General features: G+C 41.5%; 1 protein-coding gene across 1 annotated transcript in view; it reads right to left on the reverse strand.

Annotated features, from left to right (window-relative positions):
- The window catches only part of LOC104393536 (ovostatin-like), a 37,525-nt gene that overhangs the window by 1,459 nt on the left and 19,821 nt on the right, over positions 1-16,245 (reverse strand). The window contains 15 exon segments of the mRNA XM_010003039.1: positions 1,104-1,172; positions 1,712-1,802; positions 2,142-2,228; positions 2,230-2,252; positions 3,168-3,383; positions 3,954-4,174; positions 4,451-4,616; positions 5,778-5,852; positions 6,257-6,410; positions 6,859-6,940; positions 12,877-13,053; positions 13,948-14,031; positions 14,693-14,744; positions 15,157-15,272; positions 15,617-15,740. Of these exon segments, the coding sequence (XP_010001341.1) occupies positions 1,104-1,172; positions 1,712-1,802; positions 2,142-2,228; positions 2,230-2,252; positions 3,168-3,383; positions 3,954-4,174; positions 4,451-4,616; positions 5,778-5,852; positions 6,257-6,410; positions 6,859-6,940; positions 12,877-13,053; positions 13,948-14,031; positions 14,693-14,744; positions 15,157-15,272; positions 15,617-15,740 (1,737 nt within the window).

Consider the following 16,245-nt stretch of genomic DNA (forward strand, 5'->3'; position numbering starts at 1 on the left):
CACACACACACACTCCTACCATTTTACTCCATGGATTCCACCCCTCTCCCTCGGAGTGCACATTCAATAAGACCATAGCACCTTTGAATTATTTTCCTGATATACACCTAGTCTGCCTCCCCTGAACCTTGGTCCCTCAGTTTGTATTAAACCTTAATAAACCGATTGATTCGCAAACTAGACATTGGTCTCAGTAATAATTTGTGAGCGTGGTGAGGGGGGTTCTAAAATACTCTAAGACAAGGTCCCACGCAGCTGTACCTCTGTGAGAGGCGAACGCGACGTGTGACCCTCAGGTTCATCGGCAATGTCGAGGGGGTGTGGGAGTCCCAGAAGCATCCTGACAGCTGATAGCCCTTGCCATTGGCTCGCTACAGCTTCTTATCCTGCTTGTGTTACCTGATTCTGCAGTTACTGCACATCCTGCTGCCAGAGAAGGAAAAATGTCCGAGAGGACTGAGCTCAATTCTCCAGCATCTCCTCAAGGTCAGGACAATAACTTCTGGCATTCCAACCCTTCCCATTTCAGATACAAACATTATGTGCCAACAAGAAAGTGGGAAATAATTAACATCACGAGGATATTGGCTTCTGTTGTTTATTCTGCAGGACCCCAAGCAAGTCTACTTTCACTGTGTGAATTCTGATCCATGGATTACATCATAGGTTAGATTTGGGAATGAACTAGTGTAAGAGAAGGAATGGATATCTTTCCAGAGATCAGAATAGTGTTTCACATCCTGTTGGAAGAACTGAGGTTTACTAGAAGCCTGCCAAGGGGACATATACACAAGAGAACCCTTTTTTCTGATGTTTAACAACTATTGACTGAAAGAAAATAGAATTTTGATTAATTTCTATGTGCTTTTAAAAAAAAACTATTTCCAGTTGCTAGTGGGGTAAGAATCAGTTCAAAGCTCTTTGGGCTGTGGGGATATTCCATGCAGTTTAAGGAGCTAGCAGCTTCATGATTACAGCGAGAAACTGATGGGGAAGGGGATGTAAGAAGCGCTCTTTGTAACAGAGGATACCCACTCAGTAGGTGCACCTGTTAAACACTGTTTTCACCTTTTAGCAAGTCAGAATCAGTGATCAGAACTTACATTTTCCAGATAAAGGAGAACATGCATCTTCTTGTTTTCTACTTGCATCACTGTATGGCCATCAATAAGCTTTAAAACAAGGAAATGGAGATAAACTGATGGATTTATAAACCATTAAAAAGCAAGTGTTACCTCAGACCCTACCTCCATGTGGCTGTGGGATTCACTTTGTTTTAGCGGCTGAGTTTTAGAGCCCAAATGTTTCTGAATAGATGGAAGTGAGCAAAAACTGCCATTTGACTTAGTGGTGGGTATGGGCACTTCCAAGTGCAAGGAGAGGCACGGCAGTTCGCCTGGGGAATAGTGCCTGCCTCCAATGTGGTATAGGTTTCAGAACTAATCTGGCAGATTTCCCACCCTTTCCCACCCTGCCATCTCCCAGTTGCAGCAGCCAGCTTGTCAGACCCTAGCTGGAATAATTCCTAGTTTTTAATGTTCGATGGTCTGTGTGCTCACAGCTCCCTGTAGAGCATTCCCTTCACCTTGTAATGAAGACAGTGCAGACATGCAAACATCCTACAGGCAATGTGGATGAATGACTCTTCAGCATGACCAGTCTTCTCCTGTGTCCCTGAGATGACTCATTTAGTCCTACTCCTTTAGATTACCTTATCCAGGGAAGACTTAACAGGAACAAAGCCAGACAGCATCTTCACATCAATAATGACCATGTTGGAGCTTCTGTGCTTCCCTGTGTAACTGAAACAACAGAGGCCCCCATCAGTCTGGACCATGGGTGGGGAAGCTAACCTCAACTTTCTTCTCCTCTCCTCATTCAGTCTGGGGAGGCTGGAGTAAATAATATGATTGATGTTGTGCTCAGATGGGACACACTGGTCCCTAATATGAAAAGACCAAGTATCACCATCAGTTTTTGTGTATCACAAGATCTGTTGGGATGCTGTGTCTTAAAGGCCAACATTATCCCCACATAGATTAGCTAATGGTTCCTGACTTTATAAGCAGAATTTAATACACACAGGACTCTTTTCTGCACATCTACCCATCCATGCCATTGGTTTGTCAATGGCACATTACCTGCTTCTGAGGACAATATCAAATTTTGCTGGTCGATCCCTTGGGCAGGAAGCATTTGATGTCTCTACTGAGAGTGTAAATCCGAAGGTGGATATTGTATCTCAGTGCTGTCTGGAAGAGGAAAAAACTCTTTGTTCAAGCTTGCCAAGGGTTTTTGCTTGCATTCCAAAAAAGGTGTGTCAAACTTAGTGAAGTTTCCTGTCCATGTTGCTTTTGGTTTTTTATGTGGAAGTTTCTTGCTTACATCAATGACGGACATGTCAGACTTCTGCTGTGACTCCACAGGAATCAGGAAGCAAGATGGGAAAAGGAATGTTTAAGTCACAGAATCACTCAACGGTCACAGTTGGAGAAGACCTCTAAGATCACAGAATCCAACTGTCCAAAACCCAAGCCAACCAGCCAGAAAAACCCACACACAAAACCACAACCACACACTACATAAACCCAACAACACACAACCCACAGAAAACCCACCATGCCCACTAGAGCATGCCCTGAACTGCCATGTCTACAGGTTTCTTGATGGTGACTCCATCATTTCCCTGGGCAGCCTGTTGAAGTGCTTTTTACTCCTTCTGACTTACTATGGGTTTTTGGAAAACTTTTGTGTATTATGCAAGCCATAACTGAGCACCTTATCCATATCTCACACAAAGAGAATCACCTTTTATCACATAGCTTAAATAAGAAATAAGGAAATAATCACAATGATGAAAAACTTGTGTGCGTCTGTGTGAGCTCATGTGTGCAAGTGGACAATAATGAATCTATATAGGTGTTTATTATGCTACATTTCCATCAGCAACTTTTTTTTTAAGTGAACTTCCTAAAAAATGCTTAGGCAGCATTTCTTAATCTCAGGGGAGGTTGAGTAAAATTTAAAATCTACATTTAATTAACTAAATATTTTAAGGAAATCTAATAATTAGGAAAAACAAAGAGAAATCAAGTGGAGAATCATCAAAACCATGACGGTATAGTATGAAAAATGTGAGACTCAGAGAAGAAATAGCAGACACTTACTTGTGCAAGTATGCATCCACTGCCATTCACTGCTAGGCTGTATTTCCCAGGAACCTCAGGAAGAGCAGTCTGTTGCAACAGGAGGCTGTTCTCATTGTTGACAATAAATACCCTCTCAAAAGGCTTTTTGGAAGTAATCTTGACTACATTTTGTTGAACAGAATTGTAGGTGGCCTCATGATAAGCAGCGAGGGCTTGAAGAGCAATTACTGTGTCCTGAAAATTAAAAAAAAAACAATTAGCTGCACAGACTGGTGCAGAAGAGGTCAAAATAATGGTTCCAATACAAAGCAGAGTCACTTCATCCTGGTTAAAGAAACCCTAAATTTGTGTATTTCAAGGTTCCTGTATATAAGAAGCCATTTCATTCTGGCATGTAGCTTTTAGGGTGAAATAAATATCTCTACTCATATGAAGGTCTCAGAACACAACTGAACCCTAGAACACACTTCTAGAGTTTTGCATGGTGATGAATCATGTGTTTTCTAGGGACCTCCAGAGCACTTCTTGGTCATACAACAGCTGGGACCTGGTGTTTCCTAGGCTCATCCTCAACACAAATACCTGTATTTTGTTACTAGTCAAACTACCCTTGTATGGCTTTAACCTTCCCATAGTTAAGAAAAATAAAATATTTTAGTCTCTTTAAGATAAAGACTTGGTCTCTGTGTGTTTGAGACAGCAAATTCAAGAGAGAAATATGACTGTAGTCAAAGCCCCACTGACACCCTGAACCAGTGCCCCATTTGTTAGGACCGGCTAGGGAGTGGAAGGGAGTTTTGTCACCTGAGTGGAAGAGAAACCTCCATAGGGATTCTGCTGACTGGTGATCCACTGCACAATCCCTGAGGCCTCTGTGAGATCCTCTTGACTCCGGTTAGGCTTGTGGAGCAGTGCCAACAGCACATAACTGGTGATCTCTACTTCAGCTGATGGGGCATGGTCAAGGAAGGAGGGGGATTTTTCTGAAAGAGACTTCTCTTCCTGCTCCCAGTGCTGTGAGCCACCTGAATAAGCAGAGAGAAAATGAGCAACCAGAATAGATTACAGTATTACAGGTGTCACTGTACTGTGATGCCTCAGAAATATACTTTGTCCTGGTCTCTTTATCACAAGTATTCTTTGTAGATCAAAGGATGTGCTGTAAATTAACTCCATAGATGTTTTGTGGATGTTGGCTCCTGTGCATATTTTCTCAATATTGTCAAGGTTAGACCATGTACCATCAGTAAGATAGTTTTGCTCTTCCCACTTACCAAATTCCTCAAAAGGCTGAAACTCACCATCTTGCTTTGCTGATTTTTGTAACTCTCTAAGGAATGATTCACATTTTTCTGTCTTGCCAGCTAAGCAGAAAGCATAGGCCATGAGTGCCTGAGTGTAAACAATACTGATATTCTTCTCAGATGCAGTCTCCAGGCAAAAGAAGGCACTTCTGAGTAAAGGGTACTTAAAAAAAACCACAACAACAACAACACAAAACCAAATAAAACACAAAAAACCCCAACAAAACAACAACAACAAAACCACAAACAAACAAACAAACAAACAAACCAAACAAAAAACCAAACGTGACATATAGATCTAATTCAGCACAGTAGTCTTTACCTGAACGAACATTTATATTTTTTTAAACCTGTTCTTCATTCTGTCACTGTTAGAGCAATGAGAATGAACCTCAGTTTGTATAGTGACTTTGGGAGAGAGACTACAGTAATCTTTACAGAAGGATTTCAGACTGTGAGGAGCAGAACATAGTAATTTGTATTTCATACAAATCAAATCACTTTTCAGTGTGTTGTTGAAAATGTTGGCATATGAGCAGAAGAGCATTCTGTTTCTTTCGTAGCCAATTCCTTCTGCTTACCTCCATTATAGCAATTCACTCTGCACTTCTTATATAGCCAAGAATCTGTTGTCTTGAACAAATCCAACCTAGGAGTTTCTATCCTCAGTGATTACAGTGCAGTTTTTATGTTATTTTGTGGCGTTACAATAGATTTTCAACAAGTACAAAATGTTCATAATTTGCCTCTGTGTACTTGCTAATGCTTTACCTAGTCAGGAAGGTCCTGAAAAAGGATATGACAAATTTGAGGTAGAGAAACTTTTAGCATCTCTGTGCTTGTCTCATTTGTACTAGCAACTTTTTAAAAGGAACAGATTTGCTTTTCACTCTGATGGACGTTAGTTATACTGACACAGCTTTAAGTCCCAACTGTAGATATTATGGATTTACCTGAAATAATTTACTTTCTTGACTGAGCCATGTTTGAGGCTAAGCCATAATTTGTGCTCTATTACTCGTCAGCTTTTTTCAGTGAAAACTAAAGGTGTCACTTAATGTCTTGGTGCTTTCAAATAGAAGATCTAATCCCACTGATGTCTGTACAATTTCTACTTAAACACTGGTGGCTGAACAGGTACAGAGATAGGGAACTGTTCTATCACAGCAGCAAGTGCAGTTATAGAGCAGAGTCACATTCCCTGGGAGCTCTCTTTCTTCAGCTATCTCCCTTTACTACGTAGAAAATTTGTAGTAGACACTGGAGCCAAGTCAACAACTGGGAACAATTGCAGCTAAATATCAGCAGATGAAGGTCTCCTTACCGAGCTGGAGTGCCCGGCTTCTAGCATAGCAATGGTGATATAGGCAGAAAGCGACAGCTCATCATCTACTCCTCCCTGAAAAGGACATGAAGAGAGGAATTTTCTGTGAATGGCAGGAATGAGAAGCCTTTAAATATAAATTGCCATATCCCAGCTGGAAGAGTGTGGTCAGCTCTGGAGGCAGTCAACAAGGAAGGAGAACATACACACAGCAGAGTTGGCTCTTAAATTAAGAGCAGCCCACTGCTATCACCTCAAAAAACATGACTGCTTAAGCTTACAGTCCTGTAACCCTATCTCAGGTCCTCATAAGTGTGGGGGGAGGCTGACTGAGCTGAAAATAGTCATTGTAAGATGTGGAGAGTTAACCTTTGGCAGAGGCCAGCTATTTGGAGTGAAGTGTGAGGTTTGGCGGCAATGGGATTGCAAGATATTAATGACAAGAATGTAAATTTGACCAAGAAGTAATTCTCTACCACCTTCAAGGCGTTGAAGAGTGTCCCAACACTTCGGAAGCACCCATCTGGCTTCTGTTTGCTTGCCAGCCACATCAGGGTTTGAGCCTGGATGTTGTCATCAATATAGATGAAGTGACTAGCTTGTGCAAATGATTTGTACACAAAGGCAGTGAGCCTGAAAGGGAAAGACAAAGCTGTGAAATGAGCATCGGAAGAAGGAACAGAAAAAGTCAGCCCTTCCATTCATGCTAGGCATAGTCATGAAGAGTTACAGCCAACCTGTTGGTGGCTTGCTTTGTCTTCATGTACTCCTCCAGGAGAGAAATTATGTCCAGCACACTCTGGAGCTTGATCCTGGCTACAGAGCACTGCAGTGCAACGCATTGGGTTTTGTGGAAGACCTCAAGAATGCAAATCAGAAAGTCACCTGGGTCTTTAGGGATCAGCTTTTCTCTGCACACTCCACCCGGCGAGGGGTGGACAGCCATTTTTCTCGTGCTTACAGAGTCAAAGTCTTAGCCAGCTCTGCACATCTTCTTTGGCAGTAAAGAGGTCTTTTACCTGCATTATGTGAATTCCAATACAAATTAACCTCTGAGCCATTTCTGTTCCCAGTCTCTCACCAGGTGTTGCCTTCTTTATCTCTGGAACCAAAGATGCTGCAAGATCCATCGGGATGTTTGTATGACAGCTGCTTCTGGTAGCCTACAAAAACATGAATGAGGAAGTGTACCCTAATTAAAGAACAAATTCTATTCTCTTTGCTGACAGATTTATCTGAAGCCATGGTGGAAAAGCATAGAAAAGCAATATATATCTACCAAGCAGTGAGTGAGTCCTGAGGGAGCTTAGGTAGAAGCATAGAACATCTTGTCCTACAAAAACACTGAGTCACACAATTGGCAGAGCTGTATCAGCTTTGTGCTCCAACTAAGCTAGCAGAATTAATGTACATGCTGTGTCTGAGTGGAAAAGGAGGAAGGGACTGAAAGACTGAAAGAACCTTGAAGGGAACATGACAGTTGAGTCTCAGCAAAATACAGAAAGGAAAGAAAGAAGATAAAGCAAATGTATGGCTAAACAATAGAGCCCAGAGGGTTGTGATCAATGGTGCAGAGTCCAGTTGGAGACCTGTGACTAGTGGTGTTCCCCAGGGGTCAGTACTGGGCCCAGTCTTATTCAACATCTTCATCAATGACCTGGATGAGGGGATGGAGTGTATCCTCAGTAACTTTGCTGATGATACGAAGCTGGGAGGTTTGGCTGATACACCTGAAGGCTGTGCAGCCATTTAGTGAGACCTGGACTGACTGGAGAGCTGGGCAAAGGTGAACCTAATGAGGTTCAAGAAGAGTAAGTATAGAGTTCTGCACCTGGAGAGATGAAACACTATGCATCGATAAAGATTAGGGGTTGACCTGCTAGAAAGCAGCTCCATGGAGAAAGACTTTGGGGTCCTGGTGTGCAACAAGTTATCCATGGGACAGCAATGTTCCCTTGTGGCAAAGAGAACTTGGGATGTATTAAGAACAGTGTGGCCAGCAGGTCAAGAGAGGTTCTCCTCCCCCTCTATTCTGCCCCAGTAAGACCACATCTGGAGTATTGTGTCCAGTTCTGGGCTCCCCAGTTCAAAAGGGATAGGGATATGCTGGAAAGAGTCCAAAGAAGATCTATGAGGATGATTAAGGGACTGGAACATCTGTCATAAGTGGAAAGGTTAAGAGACCTGGGGCTGTTTAATCTTGAGAAGAGAGACCAAGAAGGGACCTTATTAATGTCGATAAATATCTGAAGGGTGGATGTCAATCTCTTTTCAGTGGTAGATGAAAAGAGTGGTAGCCCTGTGATAGAACAAGAGGAAACGGCACCAAGTTACAACACAGGAATTTCAATCTCAACATGAGGAAGAACGTCTTTACTGTGAGGATGATGGAGTACTGGGACAGGCTGCCCAGAGAGTCTGTTGAGTCTCCTTCTCTGTAGACTTTCAAGACCCGTCTGGACACCTTCCTGTGTGATCTTCCTTAGGTGTTCTGGCCGCAGCAGGGGAGTTGGACTTGATGATCTTCAGAGGTCATTTCCAACCCCTATGATTTTCTATGATTCCTTATTAGCCAGCCCCTTGGGTCAATGAGCTGTGCTACAGCAGCAGTGTATTAGTGCTGGAGTAGCAGTGCTGCTGCTTCTGTTCACTGGGCCTCAATGGAAATTTCAACATATGTTGGAAGGGAAACACAAAACTCACCACTCACTAAGTATCCAATGGCCTTGAATTTTATCTCCTCACTCAGCTGCTCTGTCTTGTTCAGATAGTCCAGGACATAGATGCTAGGTGCAAACTGAACCATATTCTGTTCCCCACAGCCAAATGGCATCTGGAGGAGCTGGTGCAGGTTCTGCATGGCAGTGCCCATGAGGTCGCCTGGGGAAGATGATGGTGAGATTAGCACAAGTCATGGCCACAAAAATAAACAGCAATTTCCATTGTGAAGGTAGACTCTGGGGAAGACTAGCTGGGGTTGCAAGCCTCTCCAGTACTACAAAGATTTCCAACAAGCATGAAGCTCTCAGTGTTAAGTGGTTTGTTCTGTTCTGCTTTGCAGTCAACTAAGAAATTCCTTCCTTTCCTCACCTTTCTTGTCCACACCAAAAACACTACCTATTTTAATGTCAGTTCAAGCAGATACTTGTTAAAATTAAAAATAAGAATGTCCAGGAAGATTCTGTTTCCAGAGGAGGGGAAGGGAAAAGCCCAGAGATGATATGATGAATTATGTATTGCAGAACAAACAAATGATGCAGTAAAGGGACACTGGTTACGTAGATGTATCACAGACCATTTCTAAATTGCTATTTTAGGAAATTTTGTGCAGACCCAGTAAGGGATTTCTGGAATGAGTTGAAATAATCAAAATTGCAAACAAAAGGTCCTTTTATGACTAGTAGCCATATAACGAAGTCCAGGCCCTTTCCAGTAAAAGACTGAAAAGATTTCACTAGCAACTCTGATTTGCAGGTGGGTGAGTGAAAAAAAACTCTTACTGGCATGAGTGTGGCTGAGGCCATAACTCAGAACTGTGCTACTTCAAAACAAAGCATTCAAATGCAATAAATAATAAATAAATAACCTATATTTAGGAACTTAATTTCTCTGATACAGAAAAAAGCATCTCTGGACAAGATAACAATCAGTCTCTTTGCTTAAAAGTTTTGCCACATAAAGACTGGAAACTCACATCTTGAATTCTGAAAAGGCTTTCATTTTATGTGCTTACATTTTTATTTCTTTTCGTGTTATATTAATTCTAATATTTACCAACAACAGAAAAAGAAGCTCTGGCTGATCCTTCCACCACATTTGTAGGTAGATTTAGGGCAACGTCTTGAATAACTACATCACCTGGGGAGAAAAATAATAAGTGTGCTGTCATCATTTGTGTAGGAATATTTATTATAGCAGTGAAATGCTCCTGTTAAAAATTGTACAGCGCAAAACTGCACACAAGACACAGCAATAGACAGAAACTGTGTCCAAGAACATCAGGAGAGAATTCAGCACAGCAAAATCAAAGTTGCTAAAACCAGACCAAATTGTGCAGTAACTGTCATTGCACAGAAATCAGCCAAACAGGCTAAGGCTGCTGCTCCCAGACTTTAGTGCCAGTGAGCCCTGAGGATTTCTTCATTGAGACACTGGGAAGAGCTGGTCAATGGGGACAGGGATGCTTCTGTGCCTCTTTTAGGCAGAACTTCCAAGAAACTTTGGAAACTTTTTGCAGTCAGCACTGAGATGGTGTGGCAGGGAATGTTACATTCCCTCTCCCCTTCCCACTAGAAGTGGAAAGCTATAAGCTACAGCTATATTTGGAACAGGAAGGCAGCAGTCAAACCTCAGTGCACAAAATGCAGAATGGATTTTGCACAAAAAGGTCATCGCCCTTTGACAGCACCTCTGAGGAAAAGGGAAGGGGCAGCAGCACACGATGAGCCCTGCAGGAAGGAGCGCAAGCTCCAACCTTCCTTTCAGTTTCTCTCAGGACAGCAGCATATAAAACCCTTACCTTTTGTGCAGGTTAGGGCGTTTTGGGTCTTTTCCCTCCTGATGCCTTCAGGCTCCATGGTGATAAGAACAAGAGACACACACAGTGGATGAGAACAAAGCATGCAGAAAAAATGCAGTGACAGAAAAGCCACCCACTGCCCCTACTTTCTGCATCGTAAGAAAGCTTGATTGAAACAGAAGTTTACAGGTTCATACTTGATGTGGCTGCTACTGAGAGTTCCCATCAGATGGAGTCCCTCATTTCTAGTTTCTCCTCTGCATGAGGAAGATCTGCATGTACAAACACCTACCTATACTCATGCAAGAGAACATCAGATGGTCTTAGACCAAGGGACAGGGAATGTGGAGACAAACCAGGAGTTTTTTAGGGAACCTGAAAAACTTTTACTTGCTTTTGGTATTTTTTCTGCATTTTTCTTTCCTTATGGAAGGAACTACAGGGCAAAAAGTTGTCAGCAGTACCTCAACCAACAGTGTTCCGATTTGGGTATCCCTGTCAATACTGATGTTCCTAGGTGCTTTGTCTCCACAAGTTCCATCATCCTTGGTCTCTGCAGTAATGCTGAATACTATGTTACCTTAAATAGTAGCAGAAAAGTAGAATAAAATGGATCACAATCAGGCAGAACAATGGCCAAAGCAATTCATTTAATCTGATAATTAATATCTAAATGTATTATGTAGTGCAACAAAATGAATGATCGGTCACTCTGGGTAAGATATATGGGAAGAGAACTGATCTATAAAATGGGAATGATAAACACACTGCAGCTGTGGAAGAGTTTTTTAACCCAGATAGCTGAAAAGACCAGTGATAGACCAAGTTTTCCAGATTGGAAAAAGACTAGATTTTTCATGTGAGGTATGAATTTATTAGTATCAATTTCAAGTCAGAAAACCAGGTAGATCTAACGTTACTTACCAGTTTCTTTGGGGAAAATATTCCAAACATAGGTGTGCCTTTCTTTGGCACTTATGCATCCATCATCCTCTGGGGAGATGAGTTCAGGCTGATAATCAATGGAATCTGACAACAAAACACTAATCTGAGAACAGAAAAAGAAGTATGATGAAATGAAGATCTTTTTCAAAAGGCAAATGGTGTTTTATTGTTAGAGGTGGGTGAGATAGTCTCTGTATATGTCCAGTGTTAACAGTGTAGAGCAGATTTAAGGCCTGGATGATGCTGATCCTGATCAGGACATTGAGTTATGTTCAGCTGACCTGGTGCTACTGGCTTTGATCTGACTTGCAAAGATAACCACTGATTAGTGTTGGTTCTGCTCTTGTAGGAATAATTGAAAAATGAGATAAGAGGTGAAAGTCTCAATAACAGAGATCTTTTTTTTTAGGATGTTAAAAACCTTAGGCCTATATGTTTTGTTTGGTCAGACTGTTAACAAAGTTTGGAAAAAACATTACTAAATTGTGTCTTGAGTTTTCATCCTTTGGTGGTCATCTGCTTGTGAGTCTGAAGTTGACTTTCACCATTAAAATCAAGCAGAATTCTAGATTCTACACCTGCCTCTTTTTTTTTTTTTTTTTTTTTTTTTTTTCCAGGATACCATTAAAATTACATTTGAGTGTCCACAAAGAGCTTTGTAACTAACATTATAGAGATTACACTCTGAATATACAGTGCTCATGCACTATGAGTTTGCAGTAGTTACAGTATCTAAAACATGTTTCCATTGGGGTCCCACATGAACAATTACCCTGGACAATATTTACTAAATGTGTCATTTTTCAGCAAAAGATTTGTTTTGTTTTCTTGGAGAAAGACTTTGGGGTCCTGGTGTGCAACAAGTTATCCATGGGACAGCAATGTTCCCTTGTGGCAAAGAGAACTTGGGATGTATTAAGAACAGTGTGGCCAGCAGGTCAAGAGAGGTTCTCCTCCCCCTCTATTCTGCCCCAGTAAGACCACATCTGGAGTATTGTGTCCAGTTCTGGGCTCCCCAGTTCAAAAGGGATAGGGATATGCTGGAAAGAGTCCAAAGAAGATCTATGAGGATGATTAAGGGACTGGAACATCTGTCATAAGTGGAAAGGTTAAGAGACCTGGGGCTGTTTAATCTTGAGAAGAGAGACCAAGAAGGGACCTTATTAATGTCGATAAATATCTGAAGGGTGGATGTCAATCTCTTTTCAGTGGTAGATGAAAAGAGTGGTAGCCCTGTGATAGAACAAGAGGAAACGGCACCAAGTTACAACACAGGAATTTCAATCTCAACATGAGGAAGAACGTCTTTACTGTGAGGATGATGGAGTACTGGGACAGGCTGCCCAGAGAGTCTGTTGAGTCTCCTTCTCTGTAGACTTTCAAGACCCGTCTGGACACCTTCCTGTGTGATCTTCCTTAGGTGTTCTGGCCGCAGCAGGGGAGTTGGACTTGATGATCTTCAGAGGTCATTTCCAACCCCTATGATTCTATGATTCCTTATTAGACAGCCCCTTGGGTCAATGAGCTGTGCTACAGCAGCAGTGTATTAGTGCTGGAGTAGCAGTGCTGCTGCTTCTGTTCACTGGGCCTCAATGGAAATTTCAACATATGTTGGAAGGGAAACACAAAACTCACCACTCACTAAGTATCCAATGGCCTTGAATTTTATCTCCTCACTCAGCTGCTCTGTCTTGTTCAGATAGTCCAGGACATAGATGTTGGGAGCAAATAGGACCATATTCTGCTCCCCACAGCCAAAAGGCATCTGGAGGAGCTGGTGCAGGTTCTGCATGGCAGTGCCCATGAGGTCGCCTGGGGAAGATGATGGTGAGATTAGCACAAGTCATGGCCACAAAAATAAACAGCAATTTCCATTGTGAAGGTAGACTCTGGGGAAGACTAGCTGGGGTTGCAAGCCTCTCCAGTACTACAAAGATTTCCAACAAGCATGAAGCTCTCAGTGTTAAGTGGTTTGTTCTGTTCTGCTTTGCAGTCAACTAAGAAATTCCTTCCTTTCCTCACCTTTCTTGTCCACACCAAAAACACTACCTATTTTAATGTCAGTTCAAGCAGATACTTGTTAAAATTAAAAATAAGAATGTCCAGGAAGATTCTGTTTCCAGAGGAGGGGAAGGGAAAAGCCCAGAGATGATATGATGAATTATGTATTGCAGAACAAACAAATGATGCAGTAAAGGGACACTGGTTACGTAGATGTATCACAGACCATTTCTAAATTGCTATTTTAGGAAATTTTGTGCAGACCCAGTAAGGGATTTCTGGAATGAGTTGAAATAATCAAAATTGCAAACAAAAGGTCCTTTTATGACTAGTAGCCATATAACGAAGTCCAGGCCCTTTCCAGTAAAAGACTGAAAAGATTTCACTAGCAACTCTGATTTGCAGGTGGGTGAGTGAAAAAAAACTCTTACTGGCATGAGTGTGGCTGAGGCCATAACTCAGAACTGTGCTACTTCAAAACAAAGCATTCAAATGCAATAAATAATAAATAAATAACCTATATTTAGGAACTTAATTTCTCTGATACAGAAAAAAGCATCTCTGGACAAGATAACAATCAGTCTCTTTGCTTAAAAGTTTTGCCACATAAAGACTGGAAACTCACATCTTGAATTCTGAAAAGGCTTTCATTTTATGTGCTTACATTTTTATTTCTTTTCGTGTTATATTAATTCTAATATTTACCAACAACAGAAAAAGAAGCTCTGGCTGATCCTTCCACCACATTTGTAGGTAGATTTAGGGCAACGTCTTGAATAACTACATCACCTGGGGAGAAAAATAATAAGTGTGCTGTCATCATTTGTGTAGGAATATTTATTATAGCAGTGAAATGCTCCTGTTAAAAATTGTACAGCGCAAAACTGCACACAAGACACAGCAATAGACAGAAACTGTGTCCAAGAACATCAGGAGAGAATTCAGCACAGCAAAATCAAAGTTGCTAAAACCAGACCAAATTGTGCAGTAACTGTCATTGCACAGAAATCAGCCAAACAGGCTAAGGCTGCTGCTCCCAGACTTTAGTGCCAGTGAGCCCTGAGGATTTCTTCATTGAGACACTGGGAAGAGCTGGTCAATGGGGACAGGGATGCTTCTGTGCCTCTTTTAGGCAGAACTTCCAAGAAACTTTGGAAACTTTTTGCAGTCAGCACTGAGATGGTGTGGCAGGGAATGTTACATTCCCTCTCCCCTTCCCACTAGAAGTGGAAAGCTATAAGCTACAGCTATATTTGGAACAGGAAGGCAGCAGTCAAACCTCAGTGCACAAAATGCAGAATGGATTTTGCACAAAAAGGTCATCGCCCTTTGACAGCACCTCTGAGGAAAAGGGAAGGGGCAGCAGCACACGATGAGCCCTGCAGGAAGGAGCGCAAGCTCCAACCTTCCTTTCAGTTTCTCTCAGGACAGCAGCATATAAAACCCTTACCTTTTGTGCAGGTTAGGGCGTTTTGGGTCTTTTCCCTCCTGATGCCTTCAGGCTCCATGGTGATAAGAACAAGAGACACACACAGTGGATGAGAACAAAGCATGCAGAAAAAATGCAGTGACAGAAAAGCCACCCACTGCCCCTACTTTCTGCATCGTAAGAAAGCTTGATTGAAACAGAAGTTTACAGGTTCATACTTGATGTGGCTGCTACTGAGAGTTCCCATCAGATGGAGTCCCTCATTTCTAGTTTCTCCTCTGCATGAGGAAGATCTGCATGTACAAACACCTACCTATGCTCATGCAAGAGAACATCAGATGGTCTTAGACCAAGGGACAGGGAATGTGGAGACAAACCAGGAGTTTTTTAGGGAACCTGAAAAACTTTTACTTGCTTTTGGTATTTTTTCTGCATTTTTCTTTCCTTATGGAAGGAACTACAGGGCAAAAAGTTGTCAGCAGTACCTCAACCAACAGTGTTCCGATTTGGGTATCCCTGTCAATACTGATGTTCCTAGGTGCTTTGTCTCCACAAGTTCCATCATCCTTGGTCTCTGCAGTAATGCTGAATACTATGTTACCTTAAATAGTAGCAGAAAAGTAGAATAAAATGGATCACAATCAGGCAGAACAATGGCCAAAGCAATTCATTTAATCTGATAATTAATATCTAAATGTATTATGTAGTGCAACAAAATGAATGATCGGTCACTCTGGGTAAGATATATGGGAAGAGAACTGATCTATAAAATGGGAATGATAAACACACTGCAGCTGTGGAAGAGTTTTTTAACCCAGATAGCTGAAAAGACCAGTGATAGACCAAGTTTTCCAGATTGGAAAAAGACTAGATTTTTCATGTGAGGTATGAATTTATTAGTATCAATTTCAAGTCAGAAAACCAGGTAGATCTAACGTTACTTACCAGTTTCTTTGGGGAAAATATTCCAAACATAGGTGTGCCTTTCTTTGGCACTTATGCATCCATCATCCTCTGGGGAGATGAGTTCAGGCTGATAATCAATGGAATCTGACAACAAAACACTAATCTGAGAACAGAAAAAGAAGTATGATGAAATGAAGATCTTTTTCAAAAGGCAAATGGTGTTTTATTGTTAGAGGTGGGTGAGATAGTCTCTGTATATGTCCAGTGTTAACAGTGTAGAGCAGATTTAAGGCCTGGATGATGCTGATCCTGATCAGGACATTGAGTTATGTTCAGCTGACCTGGTGCTACTGGCTTTGATCTGACTTGCAAAGATAACCACTGATTAGTGTTGGTTCTGCTCTTGTAGGAATAATTGAAAAATGAGATAAGAGGTGAAAGTCTCAATAACAGAGATCTTTTTTTTTAGGATGTTAAAAACCTTAGGCCTATATGTTTTGTTTGGTCAGACTGTTAACAAAGTTTGGAAAAAACATTACTAAATTGTGTCTTGAGTTTTCATCCTTTGGTGGTCATCTGCTTGTGAGTCTGAAGTTGACTTTCACCATTAAAATCAAGCAGAATTCTAGATTCTACACCTGCCTCTTTTTTTTTTTTTTTTTTTTTTT

The sequence above is a fragment of the Chaetura pelagica genome, unplaced genomic scaffold (assembly GCF_000747805.2).
Source record: "Chaetura pelagica isolate M959 unplaced genomic scaffold, ChaPel_1.0 scaffold117, whole genome shotgun sequence".
NCBI lineage: Eukaryota > Metazoa > Chordata > Aves > Apodiformes > Apodidae > Chaetura > Chaetura pelagica.